This window comes from Chenopodium quinoa, unplaced genomic scaffold, assembly GCF_001683475.1.
Source record: "Chenopodium quinoa cultivar QQ74 unplaced genomic scaffold, ASM168347v1, whole genome shotgun sequence".
NCBI classification, from domain to species: Eukaryota; Viridiplantae; Streptophyta; class Magnoliopsida; order Caryophyllales; family Amaranthaceae; genus Chenopodium; species Chenopodium quinoa.
The window spans coordinates 2226355-2247684 of record NW_018743574.1 but is presented as its reverse complement, the minus strand read 5'-3'; the positions used below and the strand labels follow the sequence as shown (position 1 = coordinate 2247684).

General features: G+C 39.2%; 1 protein-coding gene across 1 annotated transcript; it reads right to left on the bottom strand.

Moving 5' to 3' along the window:
- Positions 1-208: 208 nt before the first annotated feature.
- On the bottom strand, positions 209-1459 carry LOC110681764 (U-box domain-containing protein 25-like). Its single transcript, XM_021857889.1, has one exon. It carries the CDS (start codon positions 1457-1459, stop codon positions 209-211), a length of 1251 nt encoding a protein of 416 aa, XP_021713581.1.
- Positions 1460-21330: the final 19871 nt, after the last annotated feature.

Sequence of the window (21330 nt, the reverse complement as noted above, 5' to 3'; positions counted from 1 at the left end):
AAAAACGATTCCAATACAATACATAATATTTTTTTTTTCACTTTCAATCTTATTTACTGAAAATTTCAACTTCCAAAATCAATTTTCATTAGGGCCACAAGGATTACAAACTTGCAAAAAAAAAAAAAAAATTACACTTTCTTTCTTGACCTTTTCATTCCAAACATAGAACTTTTGGCCCCACATTTATAACATAACATAATCCTAACTACACATGTATTGGGTCCTTAGCCCACATGGATCTTAGCAGCTTTAGCAGCATCCTGGCCCGACCCTTGGCCCGCCCACTACACTGGCTTTGTAGCAACAACAACAATTGTGTCAAAATTCCACCACAAATTGCTTTTTCACTAACTTCCATTGATTCATAACACAATTTCATTAGACAATTTACTGCACTTTCACTCCCTAAATCATCTCCTGATACTCTAAATACCATCTTAATTAAGGCCTTAATCCCATTATTAAGCACCTCTTTTACCAAAAATGCTTGTTTACCACTTTCTAAATCTAGCACCAATTCTAGTGCCTTTGTTGCCTTTGGTGCTAAGTCCTTGTGATCTTTACCACTTTCGACTTCGAAAATGTATGTGATCAATGTATGAACCACCCCTTCTTTGACCAAATTTTCGCGGTATGGCTCCTGTGATGAGCTTGATACAATGCTTAAGATGGCCTTAATTGATGCCTCGGCGAGCTTGGAGTTCTGTTTATGATCATCAACATACCCAACCATAGTTTTGAGTACTTTTGTGTCATTTCCAATTTTGGTTGCTAACTCTTTTGTTGCTAAACTTGATTGAACAAAAACTTTCTCTATAATATTGCACAATGTTGTCTTGATCATACAACTTCCTTCTAGTAGTAAAACTTTGAAATTTTCAAACTTGGAATCTTCCAAAAGCATATTCAAATCTCCTAAATTAGAAGATTGCATCAATTTTATTGCACAAATAAGAGATTTTTCCACCAAACCAACCATTTCTTGGGTAATTTTTGCACCAAAAATCATCCCCAAAATCAATGAGAAAAACCCCATTTGAATTAAACCCCCATTTTTTCTTGGCAAATCTTCTGACAACAATCTAATTTGCTCTAAAACTTGTATTTTCTTCTCCAAACTAGAATCCTGAAATTCAAGAGTATGCTTTAATGAAGAAAAGGAGACATTTTTTGAATTACCCACTTTGTAAAAATCATCATAATAATAATCATCATTAAATTGATGATAATTATGACTACCCTTAAGATGCCATTGTTGAATTAAATGCTTAAGGGTATGATTAGGCACCATTGATAAATCTTGAAGCTTCTGCATTGTAACAGGACATGTAAGATTCCCAGCTGCAAGCCATTTCTCAATTGAAGGCCTGTCATAAGTTTGTCCTGTGCAAAGAGTCACAGGATCATTGAACAGTTCTAGACTAATTGGACATGTGAAGAATTCTGGGATTGACATTCCAATTTCTCTCATCACAAATTAGAAAAAATAAAAAAGGGGGATTTTTTTTTTTTTTTTTTGGGGAAAAATGAAAAAATAAAAAAAGGGGTTGAGTAACTTAGGGCTAATGCATTAGAATATACTACTAGTATGTTTATTTATATAGTAACACGAAAGCGTTAATATATAAATCGATTCACTAGTGAAAAAAACCTCATTTGCTGCGGCCCTGTATTCGAGGCGGGGTTTTAAAAAGAGAAGGTGATAAGGGGTTGATAGAGAGGATTTTTATGGGAGACAAAACACATGAGACATGGGAGGGAAATGAGGGAAAGTAAAAATATTAATCAAAGAGAGAAGGAACCAAAAAAATACATCAAAATTTTTGAGGGGGGGTGAAGGGTAGAGACTAGAGAGAAGAAGTGGGGGTGTTTTTATTATTGTTATGATAGTGGGATAGTCAGACTATATTGCATAGATTAGGATTATTGAAAAGGTTGGTCCACACTATTTAACATTTCCCTCTATGTGTTCTTGCATTCATCACTAAGAGAGGTGGGAAAAATGGACAAAAAAAATGAAGTATAAATTAGTGATAGTGATGGAGGCATAATGACCCCACTTAAAGGGAAAGGGTAATTGATGCTATCTTTGAACTTTGAATCAAACAAACATGTCATTAGTATACATGAGTTATACTCTTTCCGTCTCTACAATATAGGTTTATTCTGATTGTTTTACTACGTACTTTATCAGAGACTGATTTAGGTGAATGGTTGATTTTATCTTTTAATATGTGAGATAGAAAATTAAGTAGAGTGACATTTTGACTTTAATGCGTGACTAGGTTAAGATTCAAGTGTCCACCCTCATAACAAAAGGGATTTTTGTATACCTCTCCTTACCTATAATAATATTTATGACATCATAAATTAAAGATATGGATGTAGAGAGTAAGCTAGAGATGAAATTAAAGATGTGGAGGGCCAAGAGTAGGGAGTGATTAATGGGGGTCATGAAACTCATGAGTGAAGCAATAAAACGGGAAAGCTAATCCACCCAAATTGTGATCCAAATCAACATTGCATAATTTATGGAGCATTAAAGATTGATGGATTTAACAAATAGTACTGTTTGATTAGCTTACATGGCAACAAAATAGAGCATAAAATTCCTTGCCTAAATCATTACGATTTACATAATTAATTGCATTATCTAATAAAGACAAACTATAAATATCTAGCTCAGCTTATTACTACCTATTATTATTTGTTTTGGGTGCAAATCTGGCTTAGCTACTTTGGTTGTTTGCTTATGCTATAATTTTCATTTTAGTTATTCACTCATTTTCATCAACATATTCCAATTTACTATCTATATATATGGTCAAAGATTATAATTGTAATCACTTACAATAAACTATACTTTATATGAAGTTTATGTGGTCAGACTTATCAAGTATAGATCCATTATTCTAACGTAAATTCTCTCTCTTTTTTTTTTTAAAGCTAAGACAAGGTTCAGTCTTGAGAGAAAATTTCCCTAATCTTGGTGTATTTTTCATTTTAATAAAAGTCATTTAAGTTATTTATTTATTTTTTATTTATTTTTAAATTCTTGTAGTATGCGCATTAATGTATGTATTCATAACTTCAAATTCATTACACGTATGAAAATAAAGGTATTGATACTCTAAGTTACAACTGATGAAAACTACTTGATATATAATTAAGGTTGAAGACTCTTAAGCTATACTATAATAATAGCATAATTAAGAGTACATTTAAAGCTCGAAGACAATAATGAGACTCAAAACTACAAGAGTTTGCCACCCTTTTGCCAAGCCTGGCCTAGATTCCATTATTTGATTCCAATTTGGACTTTTTTTAGGTAGCTAGGTGCTGCATGCATGAATACTTGGAGGAGTTGAAGTTTTATTTTTGTGAATTTAATACGTAGTTGGAAATAATATGAAAAATCACTAGTTTTTAGCCCGTATAATGAACACTTTTATCTTACTCTCCTTTTAATTTTAGCATATTTTTTCTTGTTTAAAAAAAAAAAGGAACAATTGAAATGTCTAGCCATACAAGTGCTAAAAAATATACGTATTTCTCAATATATTGTTAAAAATCTATTCCTACTTCATCTATAGAATTAAAAACCCTTATCCTATTTAGATGAAAGTGATATTAGGGCAACATTAATATTTAAATTGTTGCATAAATAAAGCATATAGTATTGTAGGGTAAAAAAAAATTAAAATAAAATAAAATAAAAAAACTCATAATTGCACTTTTCTTCTATATAAAATAAAAATTTACATGCACTTTTCCACCACATACATCTTTTGAAACTTTTTCCTAAAATGGTTAGAAGTTGGGAACTATTTGGGGACGAAATGAGTGCTAAGGTAAAGAAGTCAAAAGGATGGGAACATAAGAGAAAATGTGCCAACATAAGTTTAGCAATGCATTATCTTAGTCACTTAGTGCAAACAAATAGTTTCTTTCGGAATTTTAGGTGTGTAAAGATTCACAAAAGATAACTTGAAAAACATATGTGATTTTTTTTTCAATTAAATATCACTCCTCAATACTCTAAAGAACTAAATTGATTGACAATTTGACATTAATATTTTAAAACATACAGTGATATAGTCAGGTCTTCTAGAGATGTTGCAAACATTTTTATATGAATCAATACTTAAATGACTTCTACCTTTTTGTGTGGAAAAACAATACATGAACAAACTTTGTTAGGAGTATTATATTATTTGACTAGCCGTAAATTAAACTTTTCCAAAATAGCTGCCTAATTATTGATTTTTCTTATTGATAAACAGCTAAAAGTATGTAATAAAGAATTAATTAAAGCAATTAAACATTTAGATAATAGCATAATACTAATACTCGTTAGTCCTTAACTTTTATTTATTTCAAAGTAGATATCGTAACTACGTTAACAAAATAATAATAATAATAATAACGTCTCATGTCAATTTTTTGTGTTTGTTTGACGAGCTCACGTCATATTCTTGAATGCATGACTAGCATAATTCCAGCTTGCCGGACCACGAATATAATTGATACGGGATGACGAAAATATTGAACAACCAATTTAATTAGAGAAAAAGAAAGATATATCTTTTAGGAGTATTATGAACAAAGAGAATACGAGAATAATTCAGTAGACGACAATTAGTTTATTTAGTTAAATTTTAGAGAATATTATATTCTTTTCACATGATATACTTCGTATCATTTATAATTTTAATTATATATACCTATATAACATATGTGTATCATCTAAATAATCGCCATTATTATTGTTCTTCTGCCTTATTTTGCTATCGTTGTGTAGTGTGTTGTTTGACAAAATTGTCGTGAGACTTTGACTACTCATTTTAAGATTAAATTCGCGAAATTAGTGAAGGTGGATAAGTGAGATAGGGAGAGTACAATTTGGAGTTGGAATTGTCCAAACTCACAGGTACACTAATGGGTAGTTATAAAAAGATTCTGCAATCCATAAAAATTAGGGTTAGAAATAGAATAGGTTCTGGCTTTTGGTAAGGTAAGGTAAGCTTCTAGACCAGTCAAAGATAATCATAAAAGACCATATTCTGTTTCTGGCTAATATATGATACCATTTTATTTGCCCATATTGATAGCTCCGTTTAATTCTCTCATCACATCAATCAAATTGACCACAACTTTGTCTTTATTTTTCGGATTTATTTATTTATTTATTTATTTATTATTATTATTATTATTATTATTATTATTATTATTATTATTATTATTATTATTATTATTATTATTATTGTTTCGGGGTTTTCTGATGTCCTGCGGGAGAGTTACAATTCCGAGACTGGAACCGGACGCCTGTACCTGCAAAACAAACGGATGCTCTGGATGATTGGAGATCCGCCTCCGACGGTCAAGTTAGTACTTGATTAAGGAGTAAGTAATGCGAAAATAAAGGTGATTGGGTCTCTCTAGGTGAGAGTGTTTAATGTGCGTAATCCCCCTTAATGAGGATTAAGGGAGGTATTTATAACCTTGGGAAACGTGTCAATCCTAGGTTTAGGTTAACCTAGGGCTGATTGGGCTTCCCTTGGAAGTTGGGCCTAGGTGGCCGGTTTCTCCATTAGGCATGGAGGATGCCATGTGTCATGACATAATAGGTCCAGGGTGGACAAATAGGCGTGTGCCACGTGGCAAACCCTGACAGCTCCAACTGGGGGACACTTGGCAGGACCTGATTGGCCCACGTGGCGCATTCCGATTGGTGGGAGCAAAATCCCCTAATCATTTTCCCCTCACAGGTGGCACGTGATTGGTCACGTGTTACCTGTGACAGGTGTCGCACTGTGACAGGCGACGACCTGCTACAGGTGTCACTCGGCGAAAGGCCGAGAGATTCTCCCGCCCAAATTTTGAATTTTGGAAGTGACCCTTCGACTTCTCACTTCGCCTATATAAGGGGGGTGTTGACTTCAGTCATTTTCACATTTGAGAACTTTTTAGAGAGAACATTCGGACCCCTGAACTTGCTCTGACATTTCGGACCCTTTCTGCCTACCGCCTGCTCTGACAAGCCGACTACACAAGATTTCCAGAACTCCGTCAACTTCACTCGTTCAGGTAACCGTCGGCTCTCTTACTCTTAATTTTTTCTTTATTTTATTCTTTTTTGAAATGGCACCACGGAAGCACACGACACGACCTAGGTTAGTGATCAGCCGGTCACCGGGGACGGCTGAATCTAGGACTAGGAGTGTCGCCTGCCCTTTTTCGGACCCATCTTTGCCCTTTATACAAAGTCCGACTGTCTCTGTGTCTATGCAGAACATGATGGCCAGAACAAAAAGAACTGCTAGGATTTCGAACTCAGACGGCTCCTCCCACAGGGTGCCGATTAGTGAAACATCTGACCAGGCGCCAGATGTGGAAGTGAACCAAAGGGGCTTGAAAGCCGACAGTTCTGAGGGAGGAGTCAAAGTGACCCCTTCCAATTTTACAGTTGACAAGTCTACATTCTCTCCTGCTCCTTTTGAAGGAGAGGAGGCGGGCCCCTCTGGGAGAGGGGAGGAGTCGTCCTCTTCGGACTCGTCAGAGGACGAATCCGAGTCTAACTCTTCTGGTCATGCTTCTCTGGACACAGAAGAGAAAAACAACCGCCTACAAGAGGCGAGACTTTCTCACGCAGTTGAGAAGGGGGACAATTGGGCGGAGCCATCCGCCTCTTACCGAGAGAAGAATACCCCCTACTACTGCACTGTCCCACGGGGCCGGATCACGGCCACGCAAGAGAAAGTGGGGAGCTTTATTGCGAACCACACAATGGGCCCCGATTTTTTAGTTTTCGTGCCGGATCTAGAAGACACAGTCGTCTGGCCGGCTGGTACTAGTTATGATGGCGCCTGCTTTGGCTGCTACGAGGCGGCCATCAGGGCTGGGCTGCGCTTCCCACTACATCCGGCTGTTCAGCGGATCTTGGATGGGTATGAGTTGGGGTTATGGCAGTTAGCCCCAAACTCCTGGGTCAACGTACTCGGCTATGTGGCCGGGTGCGAACTGCACAGGGTGGAGCCAAACTTCGAGGCTTTCGCCCACATGAACTACCTCAGCCGGACCCCTAAGGCAGGCGGTACCGGCTGGTATCAATTGACGAGCCACAGAGGCTACCTCATGACAAGAGGTAAAGCAAACAAGTGGAAGGATTGGCGAAACACCTTCCTTATCATTGAAAGTTCAGACACAGAGCTGAACAAGCGCTTCAACAAGTGGAACAGGAATCCGCCTCTTCTTGCTGGCGGCCGCAGCATGCCGCCTGTTCCCCCCAAAGCCCCGCAGCATGCCGCCTGTTCCCCCCAAAGCCAAGAAAGAGATCCTGGATAAAGGACTCTTTAAAGTAGAGTCGAGGGTCGACTCTACTACAGGGGTACGAGAGTAAGTACCCCTGCACTGCGTCCCGAGCTTCAAATGGCTCTATGACGAGTACTTTCTGGCCGCCTGTGGCCTTAGCAGTCGGTGTTCAAGAGGTAGCCGACCTGTCGAATACTCTGTTTTTACATGCATTACTGTTATGACTTTTTATTAACTTTGCTATTTGTTTTTGCAGCGGACGCCATGAGCAAAATTACCGCCTCCAAGACTGCGATGACTATGTTGCGGGCCTCCATCATGCAACAGTCCTCAACTGACTCCCCCAACAAGGGGGCGCCCTTGGTGATCTTCGAACCTTTCACTCTCTTTTTGGAGTTGGGTTTATGCATATACTGACCGAGTGTGTTTTTTTTTTTTTTTTTAGTCGAGCACTCCAAGAGCCTCTGCTTCCCAACAGCCGGACTCCAAGACCCGGAGGACGACTGTTGCGAGCTCTCCTGGTTCTGCCAGGAAACATGCGGCGGCTGAGAAACAGCCGTCCATTCCTTCTAAAACTCCAATCGGGCCGCCTAGAAGTATGAAGCTGTCTTTTTGAATTTAGACTTGCTCCCTTCTTTACTAGGTCTAACTCGTTTGTTTATGATTAAGGCAGCCAGCCCTCAGGAGCCGAACTTGGTCGAGGTGGCCAAGTCTATGATCAAAGTCGTTCCTCCAGCTAAAAGGGAGGCGGTCAGGGGTGTCGGCACCCTTGACCTAGACGGGATTGCAGGGGTCCTTGCTGAGGTATACTTAGCATATTTTTGGTTATTTGAATTCCAGGACGCCTGTTTTTTGTTTGGAAACTGACGCCTGTTCCCTTTTACTTAGGCCCTGCTCCGAGTGAACGGCCTCCACAAGCCGCTTGACAGAAAGAACAAAGAGGTAAAGGCTGCAAAACCTATGGCCGCCTCTGACTGTGATAAGGCAATGTTTCAAATTGCCCAAAATGAGGTTTTGACAATTAATATTCTTTATTATCAGGCGCAGGCTACTTCTGCTGTCCGGGCTCAGTTAGAGGCGGCCCAGAAGAAAAATAATGAGCTGGAGGCGACCATCAACAATCTCAAGGCCGAGCTGAGACCTCTTCGCCAAAAAATGTCCTCCTACGACACCTTGGAGAAATCCTTGGCGCACGTTAAGGAACGCCTGGTGACCCAGGAGAAGAGTCTTACTCAGGAGCTCTCGGCAAAAGCCGAGCAAGAAAAGAAAGAGCTGGTCCGGGAGATGATGGAAGACTCTGCTCAAATCCAGCGCCTGACCTGGGGCCGCCTCTTCCCCAATGCCGACTTTTCCTCCTGGGAAAAAACGTACCGCCAGTGTTCTGATAGATATAATCAAGAGATCCTGGCGGCTGCTGAGGACGAGGCGTTGGAGGAGGAGGAGCCGGTAGTGGCGCTTGTGCCGCTTAGGGGTGATGCATCGAAGAAGGATGCAGCTGAAGCCGAGTCCAGCAAAAAGAGTGCTGACCAGGCGGCAGCTGCTATTATTGAAGATCTGCCCCCTTCTTAAGCTTTATGTCTTCTTTTCACGGCCTGCATGCCGTTTGTTTCTATTTACCCGGCCAGGGGGCCGGGGTTCTGAATATTTTGCCAGTCTTCATGACCGGCTTTCTTTTGTATCTTTTACCCGGCCAAGGGGCCGGGGGTATGAATGTTTATGCAAAAAAATGTTTCGTTTAAATTTGTTTCGATTTTGCTAAGTATCGAAACTTTGATATCCAATTGCATACTATACAGACTGTTTTGCATGGACGATAGTTGCGGACAGGTACGAGGTAGTTAGTCACGCCACCTATTCCCCTGGACGACTGGTTGTCTGTTTCCAGGCTAAGCGATCAGTCGGCCACTTTAAAGACTGGATCTCCTTCAACCAAGTAGGAAGGTGGTTTCCTACCTGCCTTGTTTGTTTTTTTTTGTTTTTTAAGCTAGAGACTCTAGTCGGTCCAGGCCGACTGTTCCCCGCCACATTTAATCTAGTGTGAACAGGCGCTGTATGAGCACCTTTTTAGTTTCATACTAAATTTTTAAGGAGTGACCAAGTAAACATAATTGTTACCTAGTCGCCAAGTGACTAAGTAGTAGAGGTATCAAGCGGTGCGTACCGGTTGTTCCCCTTTATTCGCCAATGTTTGTTGGCTATTAACTCTTAAGAGACCGACTGTTCTTATCCCAAGTAGTTCAGTCAGTTGGTTGACACGGATGGTTACTGCGAACACTTGTTTGACCTGATTAGTCAGTTAAGTGATAGGTATCCTTGTCCGGGAAACGGCTACGTGGTTGTCTTGGTTAGACAGTCGTATAGGTGCCCATGTAATGATTTTATAGAACAATGTTCCACCCAAAAGGGAGCTGCTCTCTGCGACGAATTTCATCCGGATGGATGCCGTCGGACGCCTGCTATAATGTTGGGACAGGTCGAATTGAACTTATATTTTGATCAGTTGGCTTGGAGCCTGGTCTGATCATTTTAGCTATGAGCCTTTGATAGTTCTTGGTGAACTGTGTTATGGGAGAGTAGCCGGTTGTATGAAACAAACGGCGTGCCCCTCTTAAGTAAGAATGAAAAATAAACATGGAGAGTAGCCGACTGTTTGTCAGTAGGCATTCCCCTCTTAGGTAAGAATGAAAATTAAACATGGAGAGTAGCCAACGGTTTGTCAGTAGGCATGCCCCTCTTAGTACAAAATTGAATGAAACATCAAACTTTTATTAAGTAGCCCTCGACTATTTACATTATTCAAAAGAAATATTTCTTAAGATTATCTACATTCCAGGTTCGAGGCAACGGTTGGCCGTCTGGTGTTTCCAGACGGTAGGTACCGTCCCTGACCTCTTCATAGACTCGGTAGGGTCCTTCCCAGTTGGGAGTTAATTTTCCAGACTCATTAGCCCTACCAACTGCTTCCATTTTTCTAAGTACAAATTCCCCCACTTTGAGTGGACGCATGTGTACTTTTTTGTTGTATGATCTAGTCATTCTCAGGCGGTAAATTTCATGGCGCAAGACAGCATTGCCCCTCCTTTCTGGGAGTGAGTCTAATGCCAGGCGCATGGCTTCCCAGTTTGCCTCTTCGTCATATAGCATTACTCGAAGAGTCGGCTCGTAGTGTTCTATTGGAAGAACAGCTTCCGCACCATAAGTTAGGAGGAATGGAGTTTCTCCAGTCGCCCCTTTTTCAGTCGTCCTAATGGCCCAGAGAACATGTGGTAATTCATCCGCCCATAGGCCGCCTGCTCGTTCAATCTTTTTCTTGAGACCGTCTGAGATGATTTTATTAAAGGCTTCTACCTGGCCGTTTGCTTGTGGACAGCCGACTGATGCAAAGTGGTGTGCAATTCCTTGGTCACCCAACCAGCTTTTGAGAACAGGCGTCTCAAATTAGGGACCATTATCAAAAACCATAGACATGGGAACCCCGAACCGAGTGATGACATTTTTCCAGATGAATGAAATTACATCCTTCGTCTTGATTCCCTTTACAGCCTCCGCCTCCACCCATTTAGTGAAGTAGTCGACTGCAACAACTATGTACCTCCTTCCGCCTGTAGCAGGCGTATAGGGACCCAGAATATCCATGCCCCACTTAGCAAACGGTAGTGGGCTATGAATGGTAGTAAGGTCAGTAGCCGGTCGGTGAATTAGTTTGCCAAACCTTTGGCACTTGTCACATTTTTTCACCATCTCCATTGCATCTGCTTCTAAAGTAGGCCAAAAGTAGCCCTGCCGCCTTGTCCGTTGAGCAAGCGACCTACCGCCTATATGGGAAGCGCAGTAACCAGAGTGAAGATCGTCTAGTATCTCTCGTCCCTTTTCTGGAGTAACACACTTTAAGTAGGGTTGAAGGTACCCTCTTTTGTGAAGTTCTCCCTTTATCATTTCAAAACTGGCTGCCCATTTTTTCAGCGCTGCCGCCTGGTGATGATCATCCGGCAGGGTACCGTCTGTCAGATATGCCCTGATTGGATCCATCCAGGTTGAACTTCTGTCTAGGATTCCAATAGGGTCTTCCTCGATGCTTCTCTTCCCCATTACTTCCCAAAAAACAGTTCGAGGAGTATCACAACAGGCGGATGATGCTAATTTTGAAAGTGCATCCGCCTGGTTGTTTTCTGATCTCGGCACTTGAGTCAGATGAAAATCTTCAAGGGATCAGACTGCCTGTCGCACCGCCTGTAAATACTTGATCATGGCCGGATGGGTTGCTTCGTATTCGCCATTATACTGACTCACTATCAATTGTGAATCGGAACAGGCGTCTATCCTTCGTGCCCCTGCCGCCTTGCACATGCGGATTCCGGCTAGTAAAGCTTCATATTCTGCCTCATTGTTTGAGGCCTGGAAACTGAAGCGTAGAGCATACTCGTACCTGTCGCCCTCTGGCGACTGACATATGACGCCTGCTCCACAACCATTTGAAGTAGAGCTTCCATCCACATATACCTTCCAGACTTGGTTTGGATCTCGAGAATCAAGGAGACGAGCGCAAGACCAAATTTCTCCACTAAAGGATACCTCAACTCGGCATTTTTTAGTACATGACTGACAAAGTAGACCGGTAGCTGACAGCCGTCTCTTTCAGCAAGAAGAACAGCGCTTAACGCATGATCAGAGACGGCCAGGTACATGTATAGTACTTCTTTGGGCAAAGGGCTGACCAGCCTCGGCAAGGAATGCAAGTGAACTTTCAATTTCTGGAAGGCCGCCTCAGCATCCGGCCCCCATTCAAACCTTGCCTTCTTCTTAATGGCTTGGAAGAAATATAAGCATTTGTCGCCTGATCGGCTTAGATATCTTCCCAAGGCCGCCAGACAACCTGTTAACTTCTGAACCTCTCGGATGGTTTGAGGCGACTGCATGTCGATGACCGCCTGCACCTTCTCAGGGTTCGCCTCTATTCCTCTCTGATTGATAAGGAATCCGAGAAATTTCCCAGACTCAACTCCAAATACACATTTCTTGGAATTGAGCATGACATGGTGCCGCCTGAGTGTGGCGAAAGTTTCTCGGAGGTCCGACAGATGATCTATCTGAAGATTAGACTTGACAATCATATCATCAATGTATGCCTCGACGTTTCTCCCAATCTGATCAAAGAACACAGTGTTTATCATTCGCTGGAAGGTGGTCGGGGCATTCTTAAGACCGAACGGCATGACCGTGTAACAGTATAACCCTTGATCAGTGACGAAGGCCGTCTTCTCCAGATCTTTCTTCCATAAAGGAATTTGATGGAAACCAGAGTAGGCGTCCATAAAGCTCATCAAAGCATGGCCGACTGTTGAGTCGACCAGGTTATCAATTTTAGGCAGAGGGTAACTGTCTTTGGGGCATGCCTTGTTTAAGTCTGTGTAGTCTACACACATTCGCCAGGTGCCATTTGGCTTTTTAACAAGCACCACATTTGCAACCCAGTCTGGGAAGTAACATTGCCGAATGAACCCTGCATCAAGTAGTTTTTTAACTTCGGCGGCTGCCGCCTGACTTCTTTCTTCACCATGGTTCTGTTTCTTCTGCCTTACCAGCTTCTTTTTCGGATCCACAGCCAGTTTATGTACCGCCAGGTCAGGACTAATGCCTGGCATTTCGTGGACTTCGAATGCAAAGATGTCCTTGTATTCTTTCAATAGTTTGTGAAAATCGTCACCCAGGACTCTCAGAGCAGTCGTCCCAACTTTGACTGTTCGCTCAGGACGTGAGTCGTCTAAGATCAAGTCCGTATGCTCACCAGCCGGCTGAGGGCGGAATTCATCCGACCGCTCCTCTGCCAATGATTGCTATTTTCTGTCTTTTCTTGCGGCCCCCGTCTGGGCTGTCTTTCTCTTCCTGCCGCCTGCTTCTTGAACAGGCGCACTCTCCTTGACATTGTCAAGGTCTGTTTTTCCACCACTTGACCCAGCAGCCATAACAGTGGGCTTGATATCCGAGAGATAGCACTCTCGGGCCATCCTCTGATCTCCCCTTAGGGACCCGACTGTTCCATTATCCCTCTCAAACTTGAGCAACATAAGAGATGGGATTATAACAGCCTTGGAATTATTCAGGGTTGGTCGTCCCAGAATCATGTTGTAGGCCGAGAGTTCTTCTACTACCAGGAATCGGACTACCATGTGTCGTCCTTCCCCTTTTTCACCCAGGCGGATGGGTAAATCCACTCGTCCCACTGGGTGGACGACTCCTCCTCCAAACTCTACTAAAGGGTGGGATGCCGGATGTATGCAATCAGTCTGATATTTTAGTTTTGACAGACATTTGCTACTGATAAGATCTGAAGAGCTTCCAGTATCTATAAGGATTCGACCAACTCTCTGGTTGGCTACTTTACATTCAATAACGATAGGGTCGTCATGCGGCCCCCTTACCCCTCCTAGATCTTCTTCAGTGATGACAATCTCAGGAAATGAATATTTGGGGGGCCGTTGTTGGTGAACGGAATTTACATCTAGCCGCCTGATATTGTCTTTGTTGCCCCTAATAGTGGGACCGCCTCCTGCGAAGCCGCCTGCAATGGTGTAGACGACTGCATCATCTGTATCAGAGTTGTCGGCCTGTTGACTCTTTTTGGCCGACTGCTTTTTCGAGGAAGTGTTCCCAGTAGATTTCTTGACATAAGAGTCAAGATCGCCTTGCTCAGCCAGGCGGTCCAGATACCGCATGAGACTGATGCATTCGTTGGTGTGATGACCAACATCTTCATGATAATCACAGAATTTTTCTTGGTTCCGGTTGCTTGCAGGACCCTTCATGGGGACCGGCTTCTCAATTGAGATCCGTCCCTTGATTTCCTTTAGGATAGCTTGGCTATCCTTGTTAAATGCATACTTTGGGGAGTATGGTTTGAATTCTTTTTTCTTCTTCTGGGCCGGCTGTTTAGAGGAATCAGCCGCCCAGACCTCTTTTATTTTCTTTTCATCTTTGTTCGACAACTGTTTCTGTCGCCCTTCTTTTTTGTCGAACCTTTTCCCGTCCGACTGTTTTGTACTACAAAGATCAGTCGCCTGTATATAGGCTTTCGCTTCAATCAAGGCCTCTTGAAGAGTCGCCACCCTCTTTCGGACCAAATCAAATTTGAACGTCGATCCGTCTTTGAGGCCTCTGAAAAAGTCAGTATAGGCTACCTCATCCGGTAACCCTTGAATTTGTATTCTCATCAGGTTAAACCACCTGATGTAAGAACGAAGCCCCTCCTTCTCGCCCTACTGAATCGTTCCTAAATCAAGGGTCGTCTTTTTCGCAGGTATGTTCATGACAAAGTTGGAGGTGAATAAGTAAGCAAGCGTCCTGAAGTTATTCACACAACCAGTCGGCAGGTTGCCGAACCATTGTTGTGCGATTCCTTTGAGAGTCGCTGGGAAACACTTGCACCAAGTGGGATCATCCAACCCTTGAAGGTACATCAGGTTGGTGAATGCCATCAAATGGTCTTCTGGGTTAGTAGTGCCGTCATAGGCGCCTACTAATACATTTTTCACTTTGGTCGGCTGAGCGGCTTCAGCAATTTCCTTGGAGAAGGCCGACGGCTGTTCCCCAAGTCTAAGCAACCGTAGCTGCCAGTCCATAGGTTGGACATTCTTTGCTGCATGCCCACCAAACAGAGGTGGCTGCAAAAAATATTGTTGTTGCAATACAAATGGTAAGTTTGGTACCGCCTGGTCACTATGAAAGCCGGACTGACGGAAGGTGCCGCCTGACTGACTCTCATGATGCGACTGAGTATACTTCCTCGAGGTATTGCGTAGACTGTCTTGGAAATCTGAAGTAGAGGCCGACTCTAACAATCGGTCATTCTTTTTCTGTTCTAGCAATAGCCGAGCATCTGTGTATGTTTTCTTCGACCCGTCCGCCTGAATATGACGAACAGGTTTCCTCTTTCCTAGAGTAGGAAAGCGGTACTTTGTGAAATCAAGGGCAGGCGGCTCCCACTTCCTAGAGTTAGGATGAGGGGTCGCCTCCCGCCCTTGAACTGGCTTCCTCTTCCCTGAAGTGGAAGGTTTCTTAGCCGACTGCTCCTTGGCCAGAGCAGGCTTCTTGTTGAGCAACTCTTGAATCTCTCCCTTGAAGCCCCTCATGAAGGTCATGAATTCGTTTCTTGTAATGGGAGCAGACCCATCAGTCGGCTGCTGCTGAACAGGCGGTGGCCGGCTGGATCACTGAGTCCAGTTTGAAGATGTTCTCGTTCCCTCTTTTCGGTATGACGAGTGCGTCGGGCCCTTATGGTCCCGTCTGAAGCTGTGTGAGCTTCAACTTCAACTTCTTCCTCAGTATCATGGTCCGACTGAACTTGAGGGTCGTCTAGGGGACGCCTCTCTTCAGGAGTCGGTACAATTCACAGACGGCGCCAAAATGTTCGGGGTTTTCTGATGTCCTGCGGGAGAGTTACAATTCCGAGACTGGAACCGGACGCCTGTACCTGCAAAACAAACGGATGCTCCGGATGATTGGAGATCCGCCTCCGACGGTCAAGTTAGTACTTTATTAAGGAGTAATTAATGCGAAAATAAAGGTGATTGGGTCTCTCTAGGTGAGAGTGTTTAATGTGCGTAATCCCCCTTAATGAGGATTAAGGGAGGTATTTATAACCTTGGAAAACGTGCCAATCCTAGGTTTAGGTTAACCTAGGGTTGATTGGGCTTCCCTTGGAAGTTGGGCCTAGGTGGCCGGTTTCTCCATTAGGCATGGAGGATGCCATGTGTCATGACATAATAGGTCCAGGGTGGACAAATAGGCGTGTGCCACGTGGCAAACCCTGACAGCTCCAACTGGGGGACACTTGGCAGGACTTGGTTGGCCCACGTGGCGCATTCAGATTGGTGGGAGCAAAATCCCCTAATCAATTATTATTATTATTATTATTATTATTATTATTATTATTATTATTATTATTATTATTATTATTATTATTATTATTATTATTATTATTATTATATCTCAAAAACAGATAAAGTCATACAACCTATAAAAAAATTAGTGGGAAACGAGATACAATTTGGCCCCCACTCCTCTAGCAATAGCAAAGGTTATTCTAGTGAAAATATGTGCCCCAATTAATGTCCTGAGTCGTCGAGAACTTCTAAACCTGTTTTAGCAACGCAATAGCCTCATTCTCTAATTCCCCAAGAAAAGAAAAGGAGAAGGGAAGGAAATCATATCCTATTGCCCGACATCTAGATTTGTAAATCAAGGACATGTCATGTATCAAGGCTAAACATAAGGATGAATGGAGGGGAACTAAACTAAACCTTATACATGTAGAGAAAAGGGACATATCTATATATTATTATATTGATCTCCACTTAATGAGGAAGTTTGAAATATCCATTAGTGGGATCAAATACGAATATTATTGAGTTCATTTTTCTCACTGTTAAACGAAAAATTTACATAGAAAGAAGGAATTTTGTTCCAATTCAATGATTTCAATTGAACCCACTTGGTATAAGCTAGGTGCGTCTGCACCTTTGCCTACATATGTGTTATCTCTACCTTCGATTTTGGTATAATGTTAGTAGTGTACAATATTGTTTGTATGTATATAAATTATATGATGGGCAAAAAGATAATTATACGATACCTCTCACATTGAGATGGACGAATTTCGTATGCAATAAAATCGACCTTTAATATCCTCGGGAAAAAAAAAAAGACAAATCACATGTAGATGTAGTGATAAATTACTAAAAAAGTTGGATAACAACCAATTGGGCATACCACTTTCATAAGAGATAGTATAAATGCATGGGAAGGCATATAAAAACAATAGGAAAGAGAAAAAGAGGAGACTAAGAAACATAAAAACAAAAAGAAATGGTCCTAAAAAACAGATATTGACGATGACCAATTTACCAAAACAAATTGGATTAGCACGTTCAACTTGAAGCATAAACATTGTGGAATTTTGCAATTTTATTAATTAGGTTGTGGAAATTTGGAATTGTTAGGTTTTGGTGCCGACTATTACCAATTGAATTACCACTTTATAACCAAAACTTCTGTTGGATCTAGTGGCATGATAAACATCCTTTGTTCCAAAGACATTGGGATGATCTTAGAGGTTTTGGATTTTGTCGATTACATAGTTTCGTATTGTAGGTGTTACATACTTAAATACATTAGACTTTTATTCACAATAAACTTGATATCAATTAAGAGTTGGCAATCTTGTCATACAATTATTATTTATTTTTTTAAATAAAGGAAAAGTATTGTGTAGAACGGACTCACCATATATAAACATTGATAGATATATATTTGTCATGAATATAAAAAATTTTGTATATATATATATATATACATATAATTATTATTAATAAATTATGGAGTACATTTAAACCAAATATAATGCAACTTATTAGTTAATACCAATTTAATTAAGGAATTTTTAGGTTGTGTTGATGTATTACTTCTTATGTAGAATTTTCTTTTTAAAAAGTCAAATTCAAATAGTGCTATTATTGATGTGTATAGTAATGCACTAATGCACAATCCAAAAATTTAATTCAGGATCCAATTGTGATTAAGGTTTTTTAATAAAATTGAAATGTCATGAATTACAATAGAATAGTAGAACTCGAAATAACCTAAAAATCATTATCATTTTTAATAGAGAATATGATCACATCAAACTTACATTTTACTCACTATAGGTTTATCTTAATTTTTTTCAATTAATCATTCTCCACTACATCAACAAGCTAATCCTTAGGCTAACTATAGTCAAATTTGATGATTTAGCATCTTTGACAATTATTAAAAAAAAAAAAAAAAAAAAAAAAAAAAAAAAAAGAAGAAGAAGAAAAATTCTGCATGATCAATCACTGGCACATATATGACATTAAAAAAAAAAATAATAAGGAGAATGACCCTGACCGTACCTCAACTCTCACGCTTTTTTTGGTTCAGTATTTGTGGGTCAGACACTTTGAGAATGAGGAGGAAGCTAAGGGTAAGGGATCCCTACTCTCAAAGTGTTTTTAGTGGGGGTTGAACCCTCAATTACCTCAAGGTTGGAAAGTGACAAATCTTACCACTAGACCAAGCTTAGCTTGATTACGTTTATATGACTATTTAGCTATATTGACTAACATTATAAACGTATACTTATATTGTTATACATGTATACGTACGCCATATATCAATGAAAAATGATTTGTTATATGGTTTATAATATTTCATTATCAGTTTGATGTGGTCATAGTCAATTTTTTGGTGCAAACATGATCATAGTCTTTGTTCAATTGTTCATTGATGATTTCATCTTAACTTACATGTTAATTATATTGAAAAAGATACAATTATTAATAATTACATGGCAAACTTTATAACAATAACACGAAAACATTACTCTAAAATTTTAAATTCCAGTGATTGTATATACATTTGCATTCACTATGTAATGCGTTGAACTTTCAATATGTAATACTATTAATTTTAATTTCTAACAAAAAAATTAATTGTTCATGACAAAACTAATTAAAGAGGAATAAATATTTATAAAAGGTCCACTAAATTAAAACTGTACATGCATATTGAACATGGGTTATTAAGTAAGGAAGGTGTAGTCAAAGAGTTTGAGCTTCTAGTAAGTAGGAAGATGAATTAGGTCATTATAAGTGGCTAAGAAGCACACGAAATCTTAAAAACAATAAGATAGACGTCTTACTTTCTTCCATTAAAAAAGTAAGATGAAAGTTGAAACAAACAAAAAGATGTAGTAATTCGTTATCAACATATTCTCCAAGACTAATAAAGACATACACACAACACAATTGATGGTAGCGGTCGGCCTCTTTTAGCATTTTTTGTAAGTGTTTCTGATCATATTTTCTTCACCTGATTTTACTGATATAAAATTATTTTTTTTGATAAAAATATTTTAAATTATCAAAAAGTTAATTTTTGTGATTAAAACTCATTTTTATATTAATTAAAAGTTTTTTTTTTTTGAAGAAATTAATTAAAAGTAATTACGACAATACAAATTCAGCATCAATACATATCAAAATGATATTAATTTAAATTTGATACGGAGTATGATTCAAAACCGATGACCATAAAAAATAATACACTTTGAAATTGCTAAAAATGACTTATATTTTCAATTATTAAGGGCCAATGTTTATTTAAAAAAGTTTAGCTCAACTATATACAAAGTTTAATACGAAGTAGTATGATTAATTCCCATTTATTGTCCCACTTGTCAATGCAATTAGGGTTTGAAAATTCTAATATAATTATTCAAGCTATTCACTAATCCTAGTCTCATACTAATACAATTCAAGCTATTCGCTAATAATCCTAGTCTCATACTAATATAATTCAAGCTATTTCACACTCCATATTTAAATTATTGTAGTCTTTTAACTCTTAATTGATATTAAAACTAGGTGAATTGGACCATTAATAATTGATTAGTAGACATCGTAGTCTCACCATGCATCAATATGTCACAATGTATACTGTAACAACTTTTGTTTCAAATATGGTGTACTATACAAAGTTGCAAAAATATATTTGAATATCAATTTAGCAATATTTTTAAAAATAAATGTCAATTAGATTAATTAGTTCAATTAAAATCTTAAAAAGTCGTAATCATAACTCGAGATCGATCAGATGATTCAAATGTCATCTATATGCATTATTTTCCTGTGTGATTCACAAAATCCCGATTAATATAATTAAGATAATACAAAGAACAATCAGGTTCACTCAAACAAACCTTAACAAAATTAATTCTAGCATCCAAAATTGTAGTCTACTTGAACATGTAGCACGACCACATGCAAATGATGACTTCTAGAAGCTAAACTAAATAAATTAAACTTTTAATTTGGTCCAAAATACAAATATATGAATATGATAAGATTATCAAAATCAACATCCAATAATAATATGTTAATATTTGGTCCAAGATTCAACTAATAAGATTTAGAAAAGTTGTCGCATCTTCATATCATTGTTCTAACAAATGGCCTACGTACCTAATTAATTTAGTTGGAATATAATTGTCATCACTTAGTGATTAACCTTGCTTTGTAGTAGACTAAGTAACTCATTTAGTATAGAAACCAAAACTTGATTAGTCTAAATTATCGTTCAAAGTGTTCACATGCATGTCATTAATCCGTACTTTAAGGGCATAACAATCACATGAAGAGAGATCAGATTAGATGATCCAAGAAATAAAAAAATAAAATAATGAAGCACTCTTTCATTGATTATTATCTATTTACATTAAGTAATTAGTAAATACACTAATGGGAAATATTTAGTAATACTAAACTTTTTGTATACGAGACCTACTATTAATTGTTATTAGTCGTATATCATTTTAATCATTAAGTCTTTTCATGTAGAATTTTTACTACGAGAACATCCATTTAAAATATGGTATTTAGCCAGGTGTACTCAAAGGTAATTTTGCTCATTTGATCACCTTAAGACTATTTAAAAAATTTGAAGTAACTTAAAACAATTAAATGGAAATTTTATATAAATACTTATCGATTTCAATATACTCCTTATCATTCGGTGTATATGAAAGGTATACCCGAGTACAAAATCGATTTGGGCTGAAGTATCCTCGAGTGTGTTGTGGACAGTGTGGACACTTTTGTCTTACCAAAAAAAAACGTCGTAGTTGATTTTTTTTTTTTTTTTTTTTTTTGTGACAAGAAAGCCCGTAGTAATATGCTTGTACAGGCCCAATGAAAATAAAATAAAGTGGCTACCCCAACTTTAGCAATATTAATTGGGCCTTGGCCCATCTGCAATAACTCAAGGTTCTGCTTCTTGGCCTTCTTCCAAAGATGAATTATTGCACTTTGATTTCTTTTTCATTTTGAAAATTACTCCGTATTTAGTTTATTCACATACAAATATTCATGAATTTTATTTAGGAGTTAGCTACTATACCTTTTCCTGTTTGGAGTATATTGCTTTGGTTTTTTTAATAGAAGA

Coding starts and splice junctions, on each gene's coding strand:
- LOC110681764 (XM_021857889.1), bottom strand. CDS start 1,459: ATGTCAATCCCAGAATTCTTCACATGTCCAATTAGTCTAGAACTGTTC.